This window comes from Phlebotomus argentipes, unplaced genomic scaffold (assembly GCF_947086385.1).
Source record: "Phlebotomus argentipes unplaced genomic scaffold, Phlebotomus argentipes genome assembly contig_6, whole genome shotgun sequence".
Taxonomy (NCBI): domain Eukaryota; kingdom Metazoa; phylum Arthropoda; class Insecta; order Diptera; family Psychodidae; genus Phlebotomus; species Phlebotomus argentipes.
Genome location: NW_026776145.1, coordinates 2,376,737 through 2,403,898, shown reverse-complemented (window position 1 = coordinate 2,403,898; position 27,162 = coordinate 2,376,737). Strand labels below are relative to the sequence as shown.

General features: G+C 42.5%; 2 protein-coding genes across 3 annotated transcripts; one reads left to right on the top strand and one right to left on the bottom strand.

The window, feature by feature from the left end:
- Positions 1-3,848: 3,848 nt before the first annotated feature.
- On the bottom strand, positions 3,849-7,329 carry LOC132255669 (heterogeneous nuclear ribonucleoprotein 27C-like). Of its 2 annotated transcripts, none has more exons than XM_059751785.1 (2): positions 7,023-7,329; positions 3,849-6,938 (listed from the first exon to the last, which is right to left on the bottom strand). In XM_059751785.1, the coding sequence occupies exon 2, from the start codon at positions 6,902-6,904 to the stop codon at positions 5,744-5,746; it is 1,161 nt and encodes a 386-aa protein (XP_059607768.1). In that variant the 5' UTR covers positions 6,905-6,938; positions 7,023-7,329; the 3' UTR covers positions 3,849-5,743. The 2 variants fall into 2 exon arrangements, with proteins under 2 accessions (XP_059607768.1, XP_059607776.1); XM_059751793.1 differs by having other exon boundaries at positions 7,055-7,329.
- An 11,210-nt stretch (positions 7,330-18,539) lies between these two features.
- Positions 18,540-23,858, top strand: LOC132257465 (uncharacterized). Its single transcript, XM_059754379.1, has one exon. The coding sequence runs from the start codon at positions 18,540-18,542 to the stop codon at positions 23,856-23,858; it is 5,319 nt and encodes a 1,772-aa protein (XP_059610362.1).
- The last annotated feature ends 3,304 nt before the right edge of the window (positions 23,859-27,162 follow it).

Sequence of the window (27,162 nt, the reverse complement as noted above, 5' to 3'; positions counted from 1 at the left end):
TATGCACGGTGTTTGAATGAAATTCTACACGGCGATGATTCCGTCATGTCCATTCATCGTCGGTCGAGACGCCTTGTTGAGAGTGGAAAAGACAGGTATTTTATCACTCAATTACCGTGCGATTGACCTGCTACCTTGTTTGATGTGGTATCACTCGATATTCATTGTAGTCTCGACTGGTGAAAATGCTCCTCAGCCACCCACTCACATATTTATTGACACAATGTACAGAGCTGTAGAGTTACACACCCTTCTGGTGCCGGTGAATCAGACAAGGTGGGTGAGTGAGGATGGGTTTGAGTGGAAAGCTTCAATCTAATTTGGAATGCATGATTTTTTTGCATTGTACATTACATATGAAATTTCTTCGTGAAGAATTCCTCCTGCAAAAGAATGTTCTTTGTGCATTTCAATGCATTTCAATAAGACAGATATCCACGTATTCCGCCAGTGTTGCAGTGGAGATGGAATTTTGTAATAATTTCATTTCCTCACTGAGATAATTGCATTATCTGCACCAATTGATTGGCAAGGTGAGTTCGTTGGGATTTCACGGATTCAGCACAGATTTATTCTGTTCATAGAGTTTTATATTTGCTACAAATTAAGTTTCTTGTCAGAAAGTATAGTTTGTAATAAATGTCCTTACATCAATTAGACTGACGGTTTGTCTCTAATGATAAGGTTTAATCAATTTGATCTTCAGTAATTGATGTTCATGGAAATGACCATCCTGTACATCAATGCTGGGAATTAATTATTCATTTCCATAGAGAATATCAGCAGAGTTATTACTACATTCATAGGTACAGTAAAATCAATACAAACATTGTAATTTGTATACAATACTGAAGTATTTTCTTGAATTTCCAGGTAAAATGACAAACTGACAAATCAAGGCGCAAAGTTAGAATGAAATGTGTTTAATTAATTTCCACAATTCACACGAATAAGAGTTTTAAAATTATGGATAATGATCGCAAAATTGTAGTGGAAGTTTAATTAGTCTCTACAATAGCTAATTAATTAGTGCAGAAACACAGGCAAACCCTCTTTACATCGCAAAGGGATTTCATGTCATATTTTCCTGACACTTACGTTTGTAACTTTTGATAGAAATGCAATTGCAAATTGCATGATTTCCTGATCTAAAGCACCTCTGGCGATTCTGCAGAAGGGCGTCAGGAGCAACAGGTTGGCGCGCTAAAACCCCTCAAAAGCGACACTTTCTCCCCTTGGCAGCGTCGATTTCCCCGATTTTCCCCACGTGGGGCAGAATCTTCCAACTTGGCGACACTTTCCCCTACATTTATCGCATAACTCATTCCATGACTCTTCCTTTTGAAACTGCCACGAACAGATTTACGGATGAGCATAATATTGCGGCTGAAGGCTGTGCAGATTACTGTAATATCCAAAGCTCTGTGACGTTATTAATCTGGCATTTTAATTGATTCATCCCTTTGTGGGCACGCTCTAAAATTGTCCTTAAAGTGCTACTTTTGCACTAGAGAATTCTGGCATAATAACGGATGTTTTATTATTAACAAAATGCACCTTCCATTTGGATAGAATTTGGGTTTAATGATTATAGAATGCTCCACATTAACTGCACTTTAATTGCCCTAGATTGGTTTGCATTAAATAATGTAGGATTGTTGATTTATTTCCCTGCAGACGTGTCAATGCGGAGGTGGGAAAATTTCACTGAATTTATCCATGATTTATCACTGAAAATTATTTCACTCTCAGTGTGTTTTAGTTTTATTACACTAATTTATATCAAATTTCAAATCCTCGTGAAGGACAATCTGACCATCTTTGCTAAGGAAAAAATCGGAGATTGACGTATAAACGGATCAAAATTGAAGGTCTGAAGTGAATATAATTGAATAACTGTGTGAAATAATTCAACTTTCTTGGAAGAATTTTTGGAATTCACAGAAGTTCACCGTGCGCGTGGAGAAATATTTAATAAAATTGCTCGTTTGACAGAGACGCTTGGGAACACCTGAAGAAGAGATTGTTAGAGTTGATGGAATGCGTGAGTGTGGTGTTGTGAGATGATTTGAATTAATTATTCCCCATAAGTTGTTTATAATTCTTGACACATGATATATTCAGACACCAGCCAAGCATTTCGCGAGGGATGTTTTTCTCACCATTCATGCGCAAAATATGTGGCTGAGGGTGGAATTTCACCAAAAGTCACATACTAAATAATTACATATTTCATATAAACTCCCAAATACAATCAATATATGAAATTCCGCGTGACAGCCGTTGAGGGGACGAAGATCGCCTAATGACGTGGAAAAAAGTGTTTCTCGAATTATTTTTTCAGTTTGCACAAAAAGTTTCGGTCAGCGAAAAGCATCGTGGATATAAATAAACGGCGTCATGAATTTGGGCCAACGTGGAAGTTTGCTTTTTTGATCAATTGCGTCGCCAATAATTTTTGTACGAAAATATCTTCACTCTTTGTTTCAGTGGATGACGTGATTAAAATAATCGCATCAACTCGTTAATGCATTGTATGGAATGTAATTAAATTATAGGGTGGCTTTGAGCCAATGATAGTGGTTTGTAAGTCACAGAGATTTAATTATGAAATGCCAGAAATGCTAGAGAATGGAGGTGATAAAGGGGATGGTGTTGACGCATATCGTGCTACTTATAACGTGTAAATTCTTCTGCGGTGGAAATTTTTCCACAAAATATTTAATCGGGAAGATACTGGCTATCATGTGGCCTTCACAACTCTATACGCAATGCATGTTTGTGTACATATAAGTATAAATTAAGTGTCTAGCAGTAGCATACATATGTACGTTCGCTCTCAAAGTGTTGAGCAATTTTTCTGAAAACGATTTTTGAAATACGGAATTCTGGGTAGAAATTTACATTTGCTATTAATATGGTAATTTTTAACGTAGAGAATTTCTCACTCAGCTTTAACCTGAATAAATGCTGAAAAAATTATAATAAAAATCAAGGAATAAAAAATGTAGACAATTGTTTACCATGATTTTCGTTTCCTTGACCACTTATCAACCTAAAATGCTCGAAGTGCTAAAAACAAATTTTTATCATAAGTGATAGAAAATCTCGAGAGCACCGAATTGAGTTTGATTCATCTTCAATTAGATTTTACAGAAATCAGTTACATTTCTTTGCATACAGAATCGTAGTCGAAGGAACTCTATTTGAAGCTACTGAGCTGTTTCAAAGACATTTCTGGACAAATTACTGTGCTTTTTCAAACGCATTCTCCCGAAAATGAATTTACATCGTACTGTACGAAACTGAGCAGAGTTGATAGATTGCCTTGAAGATTTATGCATACACCACCTCCTATAATCACAAGAGTACAAACTACTGTGCAAGTTCAGTAACTAATCACATATGCTGCAAGCGTACTGCAATTACGCAAAGTGTATTGGCGTTGGAGAAATCGAGGGGAGGTGGCGAAATAAATCCAGAGTGCTGGTGATTATCAGCGTGGCAGCGTGAAGTGGCCTAAATTGCGTGAACTACACACAAATCGGATCAGCAAGTCATAAAAAAAAGAGTGCTCGACACTCGCGGAAGTTCAAGTTCTCTTCTCGCCAATTTCCCATCTCGAATCTCATGTCCTGCCACCATAAATCGCGCCACGCTCAGCCGTTAAATCATTTTTATGGGGCCAACTCGGAGCGTCCACGCGGACAAGCAGGAGATGATCCTGGCCACCATTCATTACCTTGTCCCTGTGCGGCCAAATTGGGGCGCTCAGGTTGAGCTTCTCGCCTCGGGATTCGTGCACGAGAAACATCGGGAGATAATGTTCATAAAGTTTATTTCGCACATTCCAGTTTGCGCCATGTCTTAAGAAGAGAACACTAAAATTAATCAGTACGGCTCTATAGAAATTACTTGATCTTTTTTCCACTAAATTAAACTTAATCGCCTCAAGTGTCGGCTTGTTGGGGTGGTTGTTGTGGTGGTCCGGTGAGAGAGATTCGGGCGGAAAACATTTAAGAACAAATTAATCCAAAAATTTATCACAGTCATGCAGTCATATGTTAAGTATAAAAAATTTCCTTCACTTATGATACCAAATTGTCTTACTTACTTACTGTCAAAATCACTAAAAATGTAGAGACCTTAAATCAGCTCTTACGACAAGTTGTGAGGGAGGTAAATAAGGGAAAATTAGGACAAATTGTAAGCCTTATAGTACGATACTACGACTTACTAATGGTAGTAATGTAATAACATACTTATCTGAATAATGATTAAGCCTATTACAAATGAGGATTGGTGGAAAAAATGATGTACATTCGAGTGTTGATCGCGAAGAGTGAGCAGCGAAGTGCTGTTGAGACACTTCTTTTCTCCCAAGAAAACCAATTTGCATAAGCAATTTCATCCACAGACTCAGTCTAGAGTGGCGTCATCAGTGATGATAAAATGTGGCGCGTGTATAAATACCCAAATTTAAACCTAATGCGCAGCATAACTCGACGTTTTCTTAGCTTACATCTTAACAAAAGGGAACATAGCCAATGATTAGAAACTATTGAAATATCACGATCTCTATAAGCTAAGCCTCCAGACTTTTTCTTTATCACCATGGGATTTCGCAGAATGAATCTTGCACATGGTTTTTCTTTCTACTGTTTATTACTACCCAAAATCAAGACTACATAAAATGATAAAAACAGAAATTCTTGGAATACAACTACCACATCTATAAAATGGCAAAAAACAAGGATAACTTCTCTCCCATTGCGGTGAAGACCAGAGCAAAATAATCTGCAAACATTTGAACATACAAAATAGTGTCATACTGCATTACAGTCTAGGCAATTTCAACATCTATCCAAATAGAGCACCAAATAATTACTTAAAGATCCCTTATCGCTACCTTTTCGTCCGTTCGTTCCAAATCAAAAGGCATTTATACACTTTCTTCACGACAAAAATGTGAGACTGGCGCATAAACCGTAGACCTTACACGTACTTTATCATCACTGATCGCAGGGTTTGTGTTTGTATCTTAAAAACAAGATTACAAATAATTGTTAAGGCTAGTTACTTTAGAGAAATCATTGAAGGATTACGTGTAAATAAATCAAACTTGAGTTATGACGTTCGGAAAACAAATTATGCGAATTAAAATAACTAAAACTAACAATTATTCATCATCTAGGGGGTAAAGGTTCTTCTTTTTAGTGTCTAGTGCCTGTCCTTACAACCAAGTCTTAATCGTATGCGTTGAACGTGGTTCAGTCTTTTATCAATTTCTTTTCTTATGCTCATCTTAACATCTCGACACAGTCGCGAATGATAGCGTCTTAAAAGTAATTATAGACCATCTTACTGATTATATTTATTATATTTTAATACAATTTCTTTTGATAAAATTATAAATTTGAAGTTCTCATTTACCTTTTTTTTATTCTTACTCTTACCAGCTCTTGTTTTTATGCTCATTTCTCAATATTTATAATCAATATTAAACCTTGTTTTCTGTTACTCTTCTCTCTGAAAATTTACTTATTAGATAAATCATTAGACATCTCTTTGTGGTTTCTTATCCAACAGGGGAAGGGGATGGGAGGGAGGGGCATAAATCAGGGGGCGCCTGCAGTTGCGGCGGGGCAGCGGGAGGTGGAGGAGTCGGCTTGAGGGGTAGTGTTCTACATGGGCGTCTCATGTACAGGAAGATGGTATCAACCGGAGATGCTGCACAAGGGGCTTAAGCATTGTATTTGGGGGCGCGGAGATGGGGCGGCTGATAGGGTGTTTGCGCGATGCCCTGCTTCTTGGTGTCGTACGTGGTGCGAATGGGGCCGTACGACGAGCTCTGATCCGTGCCGTAGTTGCCGAAGGCATTGTAGCCTCCGCCGCCGCCGCCTCCGCCCGTGCCATAGCCGGCGTACTCCACTGCCGGCCCGCCAGTAGGGTCACCGGGTGGCGTCGGGGCGCTGCCGCCCTGAGGCCACGAGTTGTAGTTCCAACTGCTGCCCGAGTTGGCGCTGTGCGCGCCCGTTTGGGCATACATGTCGTAGCCACCGGAATAGCCGCCGCCGTAGGGCTGGTTGGGCGTGGGCCCGGCCGAGTAGGAAGCGCCCCACTGCTGCTGCTGCGGAGGGCCCTGTGGCGGAGGCGGAGCGCCCCAGCCTTGGTACGACTGCGGCCCCGACGGAGCTCCGTAATTGTAGCCGCCGTAGTTCTGCTGCTGCGGAGGCCCGCCCCAGCCCTGCTGCTGGTACTGCATGCCGCCCGGATGCGACATGGGGTGGCCGCCGCCCATCTGGCCATTGGTGGGGCCCATGTGGCGCGGGCCGCCGCGATCGCCACGTCCTCCGAAGCCGCCGTCTCGTGGCTCAGCCTTCTTCACCTCCACTTGCTTGCCGTTGAGGTTGACGTAGTGCTTCTGAGTCACCCGCTCGACGGAGCTCTCGTCCTCGAAGGAGAGAAAGCCGAAGCCGCGTGACTTCTTGCGCTCCTGGTCGTACATAATTACCACCTCCATCACCTTGCCATAGCGACCGAAGAAGGTGCGCAAATCCGTCTCTGTGGCGTTGGCCGGAAGGCCGCCCAGAAAAACTTTGGGATATCCGCCGCCCTTTTGCGGCTTCGACATGTAGCGCGGGTTGCATGGCTTCGGGTCAATTGTGCGCCCGTCCAACTCATGTGGTCCGTTCTGGAGTGCTATGTCAACATTGGCCGGGTCGGCGAAGGTCACGAAGCCAAAGCCACGCGATCGCCCGGTCTCATTGTTCTTCATCACCACGCAGTCCACCACCTCGCCGAAGCGCGTGAAGTAACTCTGTAGGTTCTCCTGCGTCGTTTCCCAGGAAAGGCCGCCAACGAACAACTTTCCACGCTCGTCATTATAATCCTCATTTGCCATCTTCGGACGCCACCAAGTAATCTTCCTCAACACGCTAGACGCCGAGAAAGAGAGAGAAAACGGATACACGTGAGCCCACCTGGGCGGCAAAGTGGCGAAAATGCCTTTTTTCACACACCACACACGGGTTTTAGCGTAATGGAGGCTCACCCCTCGACAAAGTATCTTCCAAGTGTCCCGTCTTTGTTTGCCAATTTCCAGTGCTTTTACACTCTCCCTTCACCTACTTATGTTGCTACCTTACTTATTATAACACACAGAAATGTACTCACACAAATTACTTAACTATTGCCTTATACTAAACAGATATTTTTCTGATTTTGGATCGTCAAGAGCACATTGATTACCGCGCGTATTATGACAATTCGACAATTTCGAGGAACGCCATGACAGCGTTTGGTATGAAGATGGCCGCAAGACCTCCGCAGGGCAGACAACATCGCACAATCAAGCACACGCACGCCCCCTAGCGTATTCTCACTGCCCTACAATTTTCCACTGCTCTTCAAAGTTAACGCACTTTTAGAGTTTTAAAATGCATTTTCACCTTTACAGTAAACTTCAGAGAGCCTTCAAGTATGGAATGTTGTCCCTTTACTTGGAATTCCATTACATAAGCAATAATAGTGCACAAATTTTGCAGGAATACATTTATATGGCGTGTCACACGAAATACAATTTCCACAAAATTCCTCTACAAGAGATTGTTATCCGGCGCAAAGACTATAAATTTATGTCCAAATTGCGTTAACGCGGCTAAAATTAAAACTCTTTTGGCGAAGTTTTACTCGAAATAATGCATAATTATGCTTGAGTTTGAGAATACCTATGTTTATTTCCGTCAAACTTGACCAATATTTCTAAAAATAACACTTCATTAAATGTTTTATGATTAATCTCAATATTTTAAGAAAATTAAATAAGAATCCTGACTAACCTTTTCTTCATCTATAGAAAATAATGAAAAAATCGGTGTTATAAACAAAGTTCAACTTATGAACTTTCCAAGTTCATCCCTTCCGTTGAAGTTTCTTCTCTACAATTTGCAAGACATTTCAGACAATAGATTTATGAGAGGATTTAAAGTTGAGGGTAGAATGAAACTATACAATGATGAGCCTGGTTTCAATGGCAGAAACTAGAAATTCTATTCAGAAAAGTCGGTTAGAAATAAAGTCAGAATAAGAACAAGATTCCTGGAATACCAGATAACTTTGTAAACAAAATGAGCGGGGTGGTATAATAAAATTCGAAATAAGTTTATCTGTTTCATCGGTCTCAGCAGAGCTTTCGAAAGCAGGGAATTCTATTGGATTTCCCTTCGGTCATCCCTTCTGCGAGAAAGCTGTAAATTGAAAGGAATACATAAAAACACTCCCTCAAATTGAGAAAAGTCATCAAGTTTGCTATTCTCATTTTGAAACGAAATGGCATTTGAAACAAAGCCCGGTGGCAATGATTTTTCAGTGCTGGAAAGAGGACCAACATAAAAACATGAGCGGAGAAGAGAACGTCAATAAGCTGTTGTTCATTAATTAATTTATTCACTTAATTGTTCAAATGCATTTGGGGTGTTCCTGAAAGTTTTCCACCCATTGTGCTCGAAACAGGAGTTTTTTCTTCTCATGTCCGCAATTTTCACGTCCGTGGTTGCTGAGAAGTCGCTCCCTCGGAATTCCCCGATGCGGGGGAAAATCAATAGAATGAGGAAGACAGCGACACAGCATCCATTCGAAACACCCTCAGGAATTTCATCAGAGAGCAAGTGGACATGAGTTGGAAAGTGGCAGCTCCAGACTTCGCTGGATAGCATTTCGCCATGGCTGATAAATGAATGCAAAGCGCGAAGCTGTGACTGCAATTAAACAATTTCTATTAATTTTGCCGTGGAAAAAAACTGCTATGAAATGTGAACTTCAAATAATTTCGCGTGCACACTTGTTATCCATGTTGAATCAAAATTACAGGGCGTGTTAGAGGATGATGTTACATTCAGTGATAATATCGTCTTTTCTGTCTTTTCCGAGTCACGGAGTTTCGCAATTGGGCTAGGCAATGAATCAAGGACTTTCTTTGGGCATTTTCACAGGGAAATTTCGGAAATTCCTGCTCCTGATGAATTCCTAATTAGTTCGTTTGCTTGAAATTCTTTGCTTTGTGCGAACAGACAAATGTATGTATATTTAACTTTGACAAAGGAACATTTCGCTGGTACACTGAAAGAAAAATTTATTCTCTTATTTCAAATGATTTCCTCTCAACAACCATCCAATTTACTTCAGAAATATAAGTCTATTTGCCATTTAACTCTCCTCGTTACACACACACACGACATTGACTGAGCTCCAAAGGGCGGCGAATGTGCAATGAATAGAATAGCTGGGAAGTTTTTCTTTGAATCCACCACCCACTTGCATTCCAAACAGTTCAAATAATCGCGTGCATGAGAGCTCGGGTGTGCTATGAACTAACCGCATCCGGATTCCGCAAAGAATACCGAACTTCAACTTTGTGGCCAAGTTTGCGATAGTGGCCCTCACTGGCAATGCTTCCCCGGCAAAGTTTATCCATTCCAGCGACTTAGTGGTGACGGAGTGGATTGCAATTTTTACTTTCAATGTCCTCAGCTAAAAATAAAATATCCTTACGATGTAGTTAACGCTTCTCTTGGACTATGCGTGAATTCTTTGGGCAAGTAAAGTAAATCAATGCGCACTCTTGCACAACTTCTCATCCAAACAGACTAGAGAATTGAAGGCAATATTTATTGATTCGGAGTTCCATTCCTCATCCACACTGTATAGTAATGGATGCCAGAGAGAAAATGCGCTTTCCTCACTCCCACACATTTTGTCTTATGGCTGAATAGTGGCGAAAAACTTTTCTTATTTTCTTCTACCACTGTTTCGGAGAAAAGCCATGCACTAAATGGATTCTCGGTTGAACTTTTTTTCGTTGTAATTGGATTGAAAGATTCTATTAATGTGGTATAAAAGGAAAAAAAGAGCAAAGCAATTTTGCTCTCAGTGCCAACAGGCGTTCTAATTAAAATGATTCACCAAATTATTGAAATGTTATGAAAGTTATTACAACTCTCAAGAAGAGTACAAAGTTATTTGAATACCTTTACGAAGGCACAAAGCTTTATATTGAGAATTCTAATAGGTTGCCGAATTCTCCCCTTCAAAGAACATCTCTTTCGAGATTCACAATCTTTCAACGCAGTGCAAATTATTGTTAAAATAAAAAAGAGAAAAAGTAAATTAAATTAAAGTGTTCTTGCATTTTGACTAGTGCCTATAATTTTCCATTCTTGTTCTATATTCAATCGATAGATTCACTTTATTTATGTATCATCAAACTTTTGTTCTATCCGTCTTCAAACAACGAAGTGTAATTACTCACAACCGCTCTGACCAAGTGTACTGCGTATACAAAAGCATGGAAATTGAATCAATCTATTGTGAAATTACTATGCTAGTACTGTGTAATTAAAATAAGTTCAAAATGATTCTGCAAATTTGCTGAAACTGAGGAAATCTACGCTCTTTGCTGCATTCAATCATGAGGCCGCTTAAATGTTTGCATATGTTACGTTTAAATTGACATTCCGTTGAATTTGTTTCGAAACAATTCACAAATGACTTGACACCGTTCTCGGGTCATCTGAATAACTTCATGAACAGCCTAATGTCAATTGCAGGTGCATTATCAAAATTAAGCAGAATACGCGACAGAATTGCCGAATCATTTGAATGTTGCGCGTCATAAATTGTGCATTATGCATGAACGTCGAGCCCAATTTTCCGTGAATCGCTTGGTGCGCATCAAGTACTCACGAGGACCATCAGAGTGAACAGGAAATAAAACCATTAAAATAAAAGCTTACACTACCGAGCGTATAATAGTTGCACCGCCAGCAGATAAATTACAGTGTAGAATTCGGTATTTTAATTTAGTGCTTAATCTTCCGCAGAAGTTAATTATTCAGATGTGCAATTAAAAGTGGGTATTGTTGCAATTATATAGTGGCTCCCCAAAATTGCCACTAGAAGAAATTACACGAAATTTGTATCATGGGAAAGTTGGATACAAAATCCGATATACATTATTCAAATGGAAATGAGAAATTCCCTTTCTAAACATATCACGAACATTTTACCTCAACTTTGGGATTGTTTTCAATTCGAAGAAACTTTTTAAACGAATATTTCCGCTGGCAATGGAAATCGCTAGACCCGCCAGACCGTATAAAATTGTTTCACGGAAAGTGTGAATTGACAAAAATATTTACTCTCGCTCTTCCATTGTGTTTACGTGGAAATCCACTCTGAATTCTAACTGAGATCATTGACTTTTCTCTATGTTGTTCTCAGAGTTTCTGCATATTTGATCCTCTTTCACATTTCTGTGCACAAATTGAAAATGAAACACTGCATTGACTGGTGAAATGTAATAAATGTTTCAGAGATTAATTTATTTATTTAGAATAAATCATGCGATGGTCCACCAATTAAGTGTTTTGAGCTGTCAATTTAATCAATCAGTTTACATTATTCCACGATGCTCTCGCCCGTCAAAAAATAATTGGATTTCCCATTTTCCATTTCACTGGATGAATCAGTGGGAAAAGTTGAAATCTAAGCACGAAAGGGCTAATTTAATTCCAAAGCATAGAGATTTGGGGAGAAACTTTCCATGCGAAAGAAGGGTGAGTTTGAGATTTAAATTACAGCACTTTTGACCTCAAAATCGCATTGCGAGGGAGATAAGATGTGATGGGTGACGAGAGGATTTTTTTTCCCTCTAATTAAGGAGGAAATTCCCACGTTTCCATTCTCTTTCATTCAGCGTGGCGCGCAAGAATGCTGAATGGAGTGATTAAAAATAAACAAAGCGATTAATGATAATGAGAGCGAGGAAGAGGTATTACGAGCAAAAAGACATCATAAGAATAAAACTCTTTGATTTAATCTATCCTTGACAGCCCCTATTGTTTTTAAAGCGCATCTCTTTCATCCTGGAATTCACAGATTCTATAAACGGAGAGAAAATACTCATCGTATATAAATATAGGAAGTTAAACAATTAATAGATAGAAACAAGTACAAATATTATTACTTATTGTTTCACTGAAATTTTGTAACATTTTCCAGAGTAGGAAAATGCAACCTTCCTCAATAATCACTGGTACAAAGTGAATCGAACAAAGCTGGAACTTGAGCTTTTAACAGACAACTACATAGTTGTGTTCAAGTTTGGGTGAAAGCTATGCATGTCGCATGAAATTTTATTGCATTTTGCTGAATGGACAGTTAGTAGTGGAATGCAAATATCTTTTGTGCGCAAATATTTGCAATGTGGGAAGAAAAGGAAAGGTCATCGAGGAGTGCGTAATGTACTACGAACCTAATATCTCTGCTTTGCGTCTAAATTGCCATAAAACTCATATTGCAGATTGGTAAGACACTCCCATAGTGTGTTTGTATGTTTTCCGTGCGATTGAATCTGAATTTTCCTCCCTAGATTTTGTCTCTACGTTCACCGGTTGCGGATTGGAAATATTCGGGGGCGGTTTGCTGTCGAATTGGCAAATAGTTTATGTGGCTGAAGCAGAAAGGTCTCGGCTGTTATGGAAAATATGGATCAAAGGGTTACCTAAATGGGCGTACAAAAGACATTCTCGAATGAGGATCATAATTTATGAATCATCGTCCTTGACTCTCTTCGAATCTTCTCAGACACTCTGCCTCACCCTGGCGCTGTATAAAGCTCCTGGGGCGCCTTAATAGAGGTGAAGTGAGATAAAAAGTTATGAAGAGTGTGAAAAGGTGTGAATTAATATTGAAGATGAAGCGAAAGAAGTGTTCTGAGACAATTTCACATTCTCTGCTCAAAGTATGAGAAATAACAGTCACTTTCTCAATAGTTTACTAAACACGTTTGCATCTGCATTTACTTGAGAAGCACGCTGTGTGTATTAGTGTCGATTGAAATTCAAGCCCAAAGAGACATCCCTTTCTTCTGCATCTTTAATAACACCTCAAATGCTCAGCATGTCTTTTGTATCTGCAACATTGGCACATTTGCAGCAATCAATAATAATGCACGAAACCATTCGAGAACTTTTTCACTGAGTAAAATACATTTTAGCATTCATTCACTTATTTTTAATGAGAATAATGACTATAATTAGCCATCATTTTATTTTATGCCTCGCACATTTCCAAATCTCTTTGTTAATTTTGAACAAGTGTCGCAGAGAAATTTAGCGAAACGGATTGTAGGCATGTACCCTGAAGTAATGCTTAAATTCTTCAATTATCCCATGGATTTGCTTTAAGGACTAATTTTGCAACGACTGAATTAGATGGTGCGAATTCATTCCATTCTCTAGGGCAAATGAATGCTATACACTTTGTTACAGTTTTATTTATTATTCTGTGAATTATTCAGTGGCTGAACATTTTAACATAAAATAAGTTATCCCTCATGCGAGAGAGCTTAACATTCTATTTGCCACTCAAACAATCTTGGAACTGGGTCCATGCAAAAGTTGGCAAATAAATAGAAAAGTTCATCAGAAAATTCTGGGAATGCAAACACAATAGAAATGAGTTAAAGCTATGTGAAATTGGCAGTAAATACAATTTAATAGTTGAATTTTCTTAAAGTCCTCATACTTTATGCGTATTTTCCATAAAACTAACTTTTGAATCTAATTGGATTCCTACATCGATAAATTACACAAATGGTGCGTTATTCTCACCTGCGTGTCGTACGACTACTCAATTTGAGGTAACATTTGTAGCCGGTGGCCTCTACATAAGCTCTTCTTTATAGATTTAATATGTTCGCATTTGGTCTCTATAATGTCGATAGACACTCTCCCTGTGAGCCATTAATAGACTGTATTGAATCAGTCGGCAAAATGTGCATTGGCGAAATTAAATCGAATCGGGACATGGACAAGCATATCGACATTTAAGACTATGAACACAGTTATTTGACCATTCACCATTGCTAATGTCCATTTGCTCGACTCAATAGGCTCAAGAGATTTGGTAAAGCTTGTCCAAGTTCATGAACGGGTCACGGCGTCTTTCTGGCTCACTGACAAAATTGCAGGATTGTCACAAAGAAAATTCAGTCATCTGATTTATGGTATCTGGTCACATCTGCTAAACAGTCCAAAAACCTTCTATATATAGACTCATGCAAATTCGCATGATGTCTGTCATTCTTCTTTTCGAGCCTCCGCCTGGGGAATATCCAATGTTACGTGAAATTCATATCTCGGCAACTTTAATGCCATTCAGCTATTGAGCCTTTTCAGGATAACAAATGCTCATGGACGACCATCTATTTCCTCGTATGAAATCTATCATTCTAGACAGGTTCGAAAAAGTTGGCTATTTTAATATGAAAAGGGCTTTCGCTTCTCCCCATTTCCTGCAATATTTTAGCATAGGCGTTTTCTCAGCACGAAGCTTAGCATAAACGAGGGGTACTTATGAATCTATTAACTACAATGTTCTCGGGAAAGTAGGTGATAAGGAGGTAAATTCAAGTCTTCAATGAATCTTATCGATCTTTTCAATTAAGCAAATTTAAAGATGTGCCCATGAAAGAACCTTTTGTAGCCTTTTTCCAGTGTCATGACATAAATTCTTCTAGGTTGGGAAGAAAACAGCTTAAATGGGAGATACATTGAATTCATAATTGGTAGAAAGTGTAGTGTCGTCCTGTATTCCGGTTCATTAGGCAACCAACAGCCGTAATAGTTTTCTGAATTTCCTCCCTTCTTATTGTTAAGGGAATCCCTGAATAGTACAATTCTACTCTTTCTATTAAAGACCTTTCTCGTGGGTATTTTATACATTTAAGATTGACATTGAATCAATACAACTGTTTATGCCACAGTTTTACTTGGAATTCAAGAAGGAAATTAACAAAATGTAATTTTGATGAAAAGATGTTCTAGGAAAAGCAATGTTATTTCAGTGATTGAATATATACAATTGCCTTATTGTGAAGAGCATTAAGTAAGCAAAAAAAATTGCCGCGAAACAACTTTTCACACCTACACGGCATTGAGAATAATATTTTTATACCACTTATATCTGTACATATTCATATGTTTTACGGCTATGTAATATAAATCAGTCAAAATCGATTTATTCTCTCACGGTTGCTTTGGAAAGTTATCCCTACATTTGCCGCTTTGCCGGCACCGAATGGGAGTTGGGTGCCATGGAAAGGCTTCCAAGGTTCTGAGAATCTCAAAAAATTCAATTAGGCAAACATTTGAACCTTAAAATCCCATTGAAACTTTGGCGTCAGGGAAATTCGCGGGAAATACACAACACACCCATACAATCGGATTCTGCAGTTGTTCCTGAACACTCTAGTAATTAGTTCTGGCGCCAGAGACATAAGTCTCAGGGAGGCTTTTCTTGTCGTCCGTAACCCGGGCGCAGGCAAGATGGTCTTTGGCATCACATTAAGTTTCGCGAAAAATATAACGTTATGACAATGACTCTTCAGTATGTTGGCAGCATAAAAAGCCCCCCGGTTTCTGCTATAAAGGGCGTGAGTCATAAATCTCGAGCACTTTCCTTGAATGCTCTTGACTTTGTGCTTGAGTTGTCTGGAACGTGAAATGTTTTACGTTCTCACAACTTATCAGCTGTGCCTTAATTTAGAGTGTAGGTAAATTTTTGTTCAAGATTCATGACACTATTCCCACTTTCACACTTCCACATGTGTTCTCATTATCCACCGACACGAGAAGGTATTGACTAGGCAGGAAAAGTGCCTACAGACTTCTATTTCCGGGTAATTTTTTTCACACCCAAAAAGCGAATCCATCAAGTGGGGGACAGGTGAGATTGAGTTTTCTGCCAGAGAGGATGGAAAAAGCACATTTCAAAGTTTTGATTGTAATAAGCTATTCTCTGTGTGGGTGATATAGAGACAGAGGAGACTCCCGAAGGATGATAAATGAAATCTCTGCGAGTGTGAATTTAATGAAAACTTTTATATAATACCGCATTATATCGTCTATAGCGCGCTACATGTATTGATTCCCATAATTGAGTTTGCGAAACTTTTCCACTGCCAAAAGTTAAAACTTCAACAAGATGGGAAAAAGCTGTGTACTCAAGGTTCTCTGCCACACACTCCACTTACCTCTCACAATGCTAGGTAAATTATTTGCATAGCAAGATTGCCCTAAAGTTGTACTGTCAACAGATTTTAGTGAAGGTAAAGGGGATCAGTTCGCTGGATTTACATCAAATCGAGTTTGTTTCGCGTCAAGTTAAACACGAAGCGTCCTTTTAGGGATGAAATCGTGTAAGCGACACTTTTGCGACTGTGGCATTCACAGAATTTATATGCGCATCATAGCATCTTAATGACTTCTGCATGGAGGATTCCTCATTACGGAAATGACAGGATAAGAAATTATTTCCATTTAATTCACTCGCGAATCCTAGATACAGTTTCAGTTATCTTTTTGCAATCATAATGATGACCGAAAATATTATGAATTAGCAAATTTCTTAATTTACTTTATTTCTATAATGCGCTCATTGTCTTAATCTTCCCGCGTTGTTGGAAAATAGTTTCTTGATGGAATGTAAATTTACTTAAAAGTTCTTTGTGAGCACATAAATCATAATAAATTCAGACTGAAAACTCTAAATTTGCAAACCATTGTCGCGTTCGTTTTATGACTTTTAAGATTGACACAAAGACGCCGAGGAGATTAAATGTAAGCGGAGTTTCCCATTTTATTGTTCTTGTAAAACAATTCTTGGCCATTTAGCGATAGACATTCATATTGGTATACTTGTACTGCATTATAGGGGAGCGACAGGTAGTTCCTGAGAAAGTGTTGCTTGTAACAATGATGCTCAAATTTCTATCTTAAATTTCTCCGTTCTCCACTATGAATAAATTAATTGACAAGGAAACTCGCTAGGAAAATACTGTACGAAATTATGTTACATTGTAGAGTTCCAGGAAAGAGCTGATGTATATAGCAAGTCATCTCGGTATGCTATTTGCATGGCGATAATCCGGGAGTGTCCTTAGAGCGAAAAAGCAGATGGAGTTCCATGTCAACATGCAAAAATGATTCGCCTGTCTCGTATAAAGGTTATTATGTCGTTTGGCCCCAACATTGGGGTGTGCTCTAGTCTAAATGCGCTAATGGCTTTGACACGTAAGCTCCTCTCAATAGGACTCTGTGGTGGAGGTCATTGTGTAAAATTAAACACCACCTCCTCCATTACTCAAAATCGTGTGAATTCTCTCTTTGCTATTTTTTCACATTTACGACTTTTTATTCTTCACGAGGGGAGGTCATGATTGTTGATGAAATCAAGTCAGACATTCAGCGAGCATTATGAGAAATGTTCAGAGGTTTGAAGTTACAAGATCTCCTTTGATGATTTTACATTCATATATTAATGTGTGAATATGTATATTGAGCTTTAGCTCAATCGTTTCCACAGAATTCGCATAGAGAATCGTAAATAATGGTTTCAGTTCTAACATTTATTCACTAAGGGATTACTCTATACATTGATATCTGAGCGCGCCGCTTAAGAGCTCTCTTAGAGCGCTCCTCTTATCACTTAAAAACGGCGCGCTCCAAAATCGATTAGGCGCCGACATTTTTGGGTGCATTTGCACTCGTGCGCAGTCGGCCGGTGCTCAGCGGAATGTGAATGGATTTATAAGGGGATTCCGCTGAGTCATCGGCCTCTATCACTCCTCAATCGCTCATCACTGCGTGTTATCAATATCTCTGTTTTTTGTGGCGGCCATAGTGGCAATTTGTGTAATTTAGATTGCATTTCTGAGAATTCGAGGCCCTTTAAATTTGCCAATTCGTTGAGAATTTACGTCACTGTTGTATTAGTTAAATAGTGAATTAAATACGTCCTAAGTAAATCTCACGAGCGTTTTCTCTGGTGTGGCAAGACGAGGAATTGGAGCGGACTTTCCTCTCCTCAGTCTTCTCAACTTCTTCACAACAATTTGGGCAGAGAAAAGGGCGCGATACACAGAATTTTTTGTCCTTCATCCGCGGATGGAGTGATTGAACTATTCTGTGTATTCTACAGGTAAGAACGAGACAATTTCTGGGATTTCTTGGCGGAGGAATCACTGGAGAGTTTATTAAGACAATTCTCGTTCAATACCAGGTGAGCTACAGGCAATTTTGGGCACTTTTCCTGGCGGAGGACTGCAGGAGGCGTGAGGTGGATTAACACACTGCTCTGCCATTTATTTTCAAGGTGCGTGAGCCACATTTTTTGTCCTTCATCCGCGGATGGAGTGATTGAACTATTCTGTGTATTCTACAGGTAAGAACGAGACAATTTCTGGGATTTCTTGGCGGAGGAATCACTGGAGAGTTTATTAAGACAATTCTCGTTCAATACCAGGTGAGCTACAGGCAATTTTGGGCACTTTTCCTGGCGGAGGACTGCAGGAGGCGTGAGGTGTATTAACACACTGCTCTGCCATTTATTTATCAGGTGCGTGAGCCACATTTTTGGTCATCTTCGCCTTTTCCTGCGACCTTCAGCGACCTCCGGCCGTCCATCCAGCCATCATCATGTCTCTGGTGAAGCAGCGAGACGGAATTGTGACCGCCATCGAGCGAATCGAGGCCTACCTGGCGTCGCTGGGCGAGGCGGACGTCCCTCATCTCACCCGAGAGGTTGTCACGTCCCAGAGGAATTTAGCAGCGACGCTGAGGGCCGACTACATCGATGTCCACGCTCGGATCATCGAGTCCACCGGCGATGCGCAGACCAGGATCAACGAGCAGGCGTGCAAGACGAAGTTCTTGCAGAGAGTGGAGAGCCTGCTGGAGAAGATCAACCGCTTCCTGGTCAACTTCCCGCCGCCGCTGCCCAGGACGTCTAGCCCGAATACCTCGGGCGACTTTGCTGCGGTCATGGAGCGGATGATGCTGCAGAACCAGGACCAGATGACGCAGCTCATCGCGGCGTTTCGTCAAACCGCAAGTAGCGATCCCTCACGTTCCATTAAATTGCCACAAATCCAACTGCCCACCTTCAGTGGCAAATACTCGAGTTGGATATCATTCAAAGACCGATTCATATCTTGCGTCAAGTCCTCCACGAGTCTGAATGATGTTCAAAAATTGGAATATTTGCAATCGGCCTTGACGGGAGACGCCGAGTCACTGATAAAACACCTGCCCACAACCGCCGCGAACTTTGGGGTAGCTTGGGAGTTATTAATTGAGAAATACGAGAGAAAAAGCGAGATTATTGCTGACCATGTTAGGACGTTTTATAATATGCCCTCTGTCACGTCCCTGGAGCCAACCGCCATTCAGAAAATCAGCAATATCCTCTCGGAATCCACGCTGGCACTTGACGCCATCAACGTGACCACGCGTGACCCTTGGCTCATCCAGTTCACGCTGGACAAACTGGACACGGAGTCAAGGGTTCTCTGGGGAAGAGAGTGCGGCAATAGAGTGCCCACTCTGAAGGAATTCCGTGCCTTCTTAAATCAGCGTTGCATCGACGCCACAAACGCGATCCCCATTAATAAAATGCCGCCCAATGAGCGCTCCCAAGTCCCAAAGCCAGCTTCTCAGCCCAAGAAGCAGATGCCATCCATCCATAATGCCACTGCCACAAATAATTGCAAATGCTGCAACCAGTCAGCTCATCCCCTCTACAAATGTGCCCGCTTTCTGGCACACTCACCCGGGGAGAGATTCGAGGTCGTGAAGAAGCTGAGCTTATGTAGGAATTGCCTGGCCTCTCATCATACCAATTCCTGTACCTTCCACAAGTGCCGGAAGTGCCAGGGCAAACATAATGTTCTTCTTCACGACAAGTTCGTCGGTGAGTCTTCTGCCGATCCGCCGGCTCCGCTCCCACCACCGTCGAACCCTTCTCCTGCGGCAAACATTAACACCCAGACCACGCCGAGTTCTTCTGGAGGGCACACTAATTTTACTGGCCACTCGACAGTCACTCTCTCCAATTCCACTTCCACTAGTCGCCCCCATTCAACCGTCCCGAAGGTTTTCCTGGCGACAGCGGTGGTGGACATCATTACTGTGAGTGGACAGCGAATCCCGTGTCGCGTGATGTTAGACGGTGGAGCCCAAGTCTGCATCATGACGACAAGCCTGTACCAGAAGCTGCGGCTTCCGAGATCTCCTTCGGACATCACAATCTTGGGTGTTGGTAGTCAAGCCAATCAAGTGAAACATCGCGTTTCCACAACCATTTTCTCCCGGAAAAATGGCAGCCAGTTCTCCTTCGAGAGCTACATCATGCCAAGGATTTCTGGCGACATCCCCAACTGGGCAGTGGACTCGCAAGCCATCCAAATTCCTCACGGCGTCGAATTGGCTGATCCTCAGTGGGACGTGCAGCGCCCAGTGGACCTACTAATCTGTGGCAATGCCTATTGGGATAGTTTACTTCCAGGCAAGATCAGTTTGGGCCCAGGACTGCCACATCTGCAGGAGACTGAGTTTGGCTACGTCCTCGTCGGAGAGCATCAACAATCGGCTTACGTGCACCATATAGAGGCTGCTCCAGCCCTGGATGTTGCGCTGCAGAAATTCTGGGAGCTTGAGGATCTGCCGGACGATCCACCACTCACTGACGAGCATCAACTGGCCGAGGCTCATTTCTGTGAGACACATAGGAGAGATGCAGAGGGGAGATTTGTGGTCAAATTGCCCTTCCGTGAGAGTTCAGAAGTTCTGGGACAGTCTCGAGGACAGGCGGTGCGTCAATTCTTGGCTTTGGAGAGGCAATTCGAGAAGAAACCAAAGCTCAAGACGATGTATGAGGAGGTGATGAAGGACTACAAGGAAAGAGGGTGGCTGGAGTTGGTTCCACCTGGCGAATTCGGCTCTTCCTCCTATTATATGCCACACCATGGAGTCCTCAAGGAATCCAGCGTCACAACTAAGCTGCGAGTTGTCTATAACGCGAGCGCTAAGACCAGCTCGGGCTACAGTTTGAATGACATCCTCATGTGTGGCCCCAATGTCCAGCCGAACCTCATTCTCACGCTGCTTCGATTCCGTCTGCATCCAATTGCGATGAGTGCGGACATATCCAAAATGTATCTGCAAATCCAATTGGACTCCGCGGACGCGAACTTCCAGAGATTGGTCTACCGAAGTTCTCCACACGAGCCGCTGAGAGACTACAGAATCCCTCGCGTCTGCTTCGGTGTTGCATCATCACCATTCCTGGCCACGAGAGCACTCATCCAGCTGGCCAATGACCACGAGAAGGAATTTCCACAGGCAGCAGCTGCGCTCCGCACCAATTTCTATGTCGATGACCTGCTGGTGTCGACATCCACATATTCGGAGGCAGAAAGGCTGCAATCTCAACTGGTGGAATTACTTCTTCGTGGTGGATTCACTCTGACGAAATGGTCGAGCAATAGCCATCGCTTGTGCCGCCAACCTGACCAAGATGCGATGCCGGACGCGGTGACAGTGGGCGAATCCGTCACCAGCACTCTGGGAATGATTTGGAATTCATCTTCGGACGATTTCAGATATACTTCTCCAATGGACATCTCCGAGGACATCAGCACCAAGCGGCACATGGCATCCGGCGTTGCCAAATTCTTTGATCCGGTCGGCCTGATGGGACCGGTCATTGTTGAGGCCAAAATCATGCTGCAGGACATGCACAGGATGAAGTTGGGATGGGATGAGCCAGTGCCTCCTGAAGTGCAGAAGCAATGGAAGGATTTTGTGCTTCGGCTTCGGGATATCACGCAAATCCGCATTCCGCGCTGGATTTCCATGTTCTCCAACCCTGATGGCGTGGAATTGCATGCATTCTGTGACGCAAGTGGCAAGGCTTATGGAGTTGCCATTTATGTGGTCACCATCTTCCAAGGACAGCGCTTTGCTCGCCTACTGATGGCCAAATCTCGAGTGGCTCCGAAGAAGGAAATCACAATTCCCAAACTCGAGTTGTGCGCGGCGACTTTGGCCGTTGAGACGACAAGTAGAATTCAGGATGCTGTGGTCCCTGATTCTACCCACTATTGGAGTGATTCCACAGTCGTCTTACACTGGATCAATAGCCCGCCTGACGCGTACAAAATCTTCGTCGCCAAGCGCATCGGAACCATCCGCGAGAAAACACGCGCTAATCAGTGGCGGCACGTGGCATCCGGGGAGAATTCAGGAGACATCATTTCTCGTGGTGCTTCTCCGTCACAACTAATTGATATGTCTTTGTGGTGGGAAGGCCCAGCCTTCTTGAAGGAGCCAATGACGTCCTGGCCTCCGCCCTTCAGCTCAGCCGGCTGTGCAGCCGAGGAGGTGGATTGTTTCGTGGCTTCCGCGAAACAAGAGTGTCTCATTCAGCCCCTATTGGAGAGATACTCGGGCCTTCCACGGATTCAGCGCATCATGGCTTATGTGCTGAGATTTGCTCTCAGGCGTCGACATCCTCTGCCCGCCACAATTGCGCCGATTAACGCTGATGAGATGGATCGGGCGCTCCTGTTCATCATCAAGGTGGATCAGCGTCGCGCTCTCCCATTTGTTCATCAGCAGCTGGAGAGAAACGAACCCCTTCCTCCTCAGTGGATGTCTTTGGCATCCCTGACACCATTCGCGGACGAGCAAGGGCTTATCCGCGTAGGAGGAAGACTTGAGAACGCGGACCAGCCGTTCTCATCCAGACACCCAATATTGTTGCCAAAGTCCCCATTAACGGACAGGATTATGCGGTGGGAGCACATCAAGCACCTGCATGCCGGACCAAAGCTCCTCTTGTCGACGGTCCGTCAGCGGTTCTGGCCACTTTCCGGTCGGAATTGTGCTCGGAAGGCAGTGCATAGCTGCCACAAATGCTTCCGCGCCAAGCCGAAGCCCCTTGAGCAGCTGATGGGGAATCTTCCGGAACACCGCGTGAATCTTTACCGTCCATTTCAAGCAACGGGTGTGGATTTTGCTGGCCCTCTTCTAATGATATCTTCCGCCACCCGGGGAGTTCGCTCCAGAAAGGCCGGCAATCAGAAGGTTTACATAGCAATTTTCGTGTGCATGGCAACCAAGGCTGCACACTTGGAAATAGTCTGCTCACTGTCCACTGAGGCCTTCTTGGCGGCATTCCGTCGTTTTGCAGCGCGCAGAACGACTCCCAGACATCTCTATTCTGACTGCGGCAAGAATTTCGAGGGTGCAGCCAATGAATTTGTCCGTCTTCTTGACCAGGAGAAAGCTCAACAGGAAATCGTGGGACAGACGCAGACCGACGGAATCTCGTGGCATTTCAATCCACCAGCTTCTCCACACCATGGCGGGCTTTGGGAAGCCTGTGTGAAGAGCACGAAATTCCACCTAATTCGTGCCATCGGATCTGCGCCAGTGTCTTACGAAGAGCTCCACACCACCTTGTGCCAAATCGAGTGCGTGCTGAACAGCAGGCCTCTGTGCACCATCTCTGAGGACCCCAACGACGGTGGCATGCTCACTCCTGGCCACTTTCTGGTTGGTGCGCCTGGAAATGCACCTCCCGATCCCGACGTGGGGCGCATTCCGGAGAACAGGCTCTCCTACTGGCAGCAGTGTCAACGGCGAGCACAGGAGTTCGGGAAGCGCTGGAGACTCCACTATCTCAACACGCTTCAGCAGAGGCCCAAGTGGAGAGTCTCTCAGGACAACCTGGAGGTCGGAGAGGTCGTGCTTCTCCTGGACGACACAGCCAAGGAGGGATCCAAGTGGATCCTGGGACGAGTGGAGACGGCACATCCAGGAGGTGACGGCAAGGTCAGAGTCGTCACAGTACGCACAGCCCGCGGAGTGTATAAGCGCCCCATAGTGAAGATTGCGCGCCTGCCAAAACAAGATGAGGAGTTCCCTGGCCTTGGCGACTCCAACGAATCTTAAGGCCAGCCGGGGAGTAATGAGCGCGCCGCTTAAGAGCTCTCTTAGAGCGCTCCTCTTATCACTTAAAAACGGCGCGCTCCAAAATCGATTAGGCGCCGACATTTTTGGGTGCATTTGCACTCGTGCGCAGTCGGCCGGTGCTCAGCGGAATGTGAATGGATTTATAAGGGGATTCCGCTGAGTCATCGGCCTCTATCACTCCTCAATCGCTCATCACTGCGTGTTATCAATATCTCTGTTTTTTGTGGCGGCCATAGTGGCAATTTGTGTAATTTAGATTGCATTTCTGAGAATTCGAGGCCCTTTAAATTTGCCAATTCGTTGAGAATTTACGTCACTGTTGTATTAGTTAAATAGTGAATTAAATACGTCCTAAGTAAATCTCACGAGCGTTTTCTCTGGTGTGGCAAGACGAGGAATTGGAGCGGACTTTCCTCAGTCTTCTCAACTTCTTCACAACAATTTGGGCAGAGAAAAGGGCGCAGGACACAGAATTTTTTGTCCTTCATCCGCGGATGGAGTGATTGAACTATTCTGTGTATTCTACAGGTGAGAACGAGACCTTTTCTGGGATTTCTTGGCGGAGGAATCATTGGAGAGTTTTATTAAGACAATTCTCGTTCAATACCAGGTGAGCTACAGGCAATTTTGGGCACTTTTCCTGGCGGAGGACTGCAGGAGGCGTGAGGTGTATTAACACACTGCTCTGCCATTTATTTATCAGGTGCGTGAGCCACAATATCAGATGGAAAGTTTTATCTCTATTCTACTTTATTCATGACAAGCTGCGGCTCGTCTACAGCATCTAGCAAGGGTGAAATCCCAACGGCAAAACAGTTGAAATTGTTGGAAAATTTTCAAGTTCAAGGCCGACATTCATGCTGAATTCTATCGCAGGAAATAACATTGTAAATCTATCAGTGGAAGATTGATGACTCTCTGATTTCCGCTTCCACGAGTGCTAGCGAGGATTTGTGGAGATTGCCAATAACATTTCACACCATTGCATGCTCAGTTGTTGATAAAAGTCTTGTTAAAGGATGATTATTCAATAAATTTTCAATCAAGGAGGGATTTTTGAACTTGTCATCCAGAGGATTTTGAGCTACAGATACTATTTTTCAACTCTTAATCCTCTTTAGACGGATTCTAAAACTTTATTGATAACGGTCACCATAGTTTGGAACATCCTTGTAGGAGTTTGAAAAAATCATATCCTGATAGATATAGTGCGAGTAAAATTGCTTCACATAAAAACATTTTCCTCATCTATGAATTTTTCATTAGCTCTTGCCCAACTCCCCCGCGATTGCCACAATACCGAGGCGACTAAAGAATTTCCATTACCGGTTCAAAAGCGGAAAAATATAAAAAATAATAGCATGGCGAAAATTTGCATAATGACTATGTGGGTTACATCTCTTTTGGCGTGTAATTCTAGCCGTGGGCACGTGCTAACTTTTCACGCTTTATTGAAAGTGGAATTTAGCAGGAGAGATAGATACTTTCCGCTTTCTTTCTAGAGCAAATCCTTATTCAAATTTGTCAGTCAGCACAAAGAAGTGACATGTAATGACGCGAAAACTTACAAATTCCCCCGTGAAGACTGTGGAAATTCATCCAATGCTATAGATCCCAAACTGCTCGTGAGGATGCACACTAATACTCTCAATTAGTGCTTAAGCCACGTTTCTGGTGTGCGATGTAGGAGTGCATAAACATATCTGAGAAGAGCTCTGTGAATTACCATACAAATTGGAATTAACCTCTTGCCCCTCTAGCCCTTCCATGTTAGTGTAATATTCATTATTCACACGGTGGCTGCAAAGAATAATATTGTTTTCCTTTTTACCACCATTTACACTTGCTAAAATATTTGCAAAGTGACGATGCCACTTTCTCTATTGCTTGCCACACAATCTTGAAGTTCCCTGATATTTTCATCAGAATATTATATTTGTGAAATGGTGAGATTTCACCTTTTTGCCCAAATTTAATTTAAAAGGTGTGGAGCAGAGACACGGGGCTTTCCACCAGTGTTAAAACTTCCAATTTCCCGCCTCGAGCGTCCGTGGAAAAGCGTGTAAAAATGTAATTTCATGGTGGCGCGAATGTAAATACTCGAGAACCGGAGGCTCTCGTGAGCTCTGTAATATTTCAGGCATTTCCACATCATCCGAGTGCTGGCAATATTAATTGAGATTTCGGGAGTATTTCCACTTCATCGCGCTTCTCACATGAGCCCGCTGGACACGCGCTCTGGACCCCCGCGGTGGACCTCATAATTTCAACTGACTTTTTTCGCCTCTCCTCCTAATGGCTATTAATCACGGTCGCGCGTTGAAAGTGCCACAGTCATCGCCACAATTATTCCAATAAATTGACTTGATTAATGGGCAGGAGAGTGCTCTTGCTATTGCCCCAGAGAAAATTCCTTCAAGCTCTCGCACGCGTTCGCGAGAGCTTTCGCATCACCCTCCGAGTCACACCCAAAAGCTGTAAAAAGTGTGTGCGCCCCGAATGGATAATGGTTATTGTTATGCAAAAAAATTCAGGGCTCTTCACTCAAACTTATACGACACTCACCATCGGCTCTTGGCAGATTTTCGCTGAAGTGGGAAACGTAATGTTGCAGGAAGTTAAATTTCGTGTAAAATGAATTTTTGAAAAATTTATACGAAATATTTCGCTGAAAATCCCCACGACGGTCATTTATCAACCTGGCTTGGAATTGTTCGCCGAAAAATTTGGCAATTTAGCACTTGAGAACTAATGGTTTGCAATTTGGCCGTATTTAGAAATGAGCCGGGATTGATTATGTTCAATAATTCTGAGTATAAATTTAAGGGATTACGAGAACTTGAATCACAAGCGTTGAGATCATTTTAAAATTCAATCAAATCATGTCTTGCCGAAAGAATTCTCGGTCACTGTGATTTGATTTATTGATTCTATGAGATGTTACATATATTGCTAGTGCTCTTTAAAGCTCTTTCTCACACATGCAAAGCCATGTGACAGCTTAGTGATATCCTTTTATCATGTCTGATATCTCAGGGGAGAATTATTTTAATTGAAGCGATAATTAGAACTATTTTTGGCTAGCGCTCAAAATTAACTTCAATTACACAAATCACTGAGCCAGAGTTTGATATTTCTGCAAGTTATGAAAGCTTTCGGGAATTTTCGCCACCTCAAAGCGCTCTCATTACACGTAAAGCCAATTTACGACGAAGGGTGGATTGCATCTCAAGTTTCAGAGCCTGATTTGAATATCACTCCTTCGGTGTCACCGACGCTATGT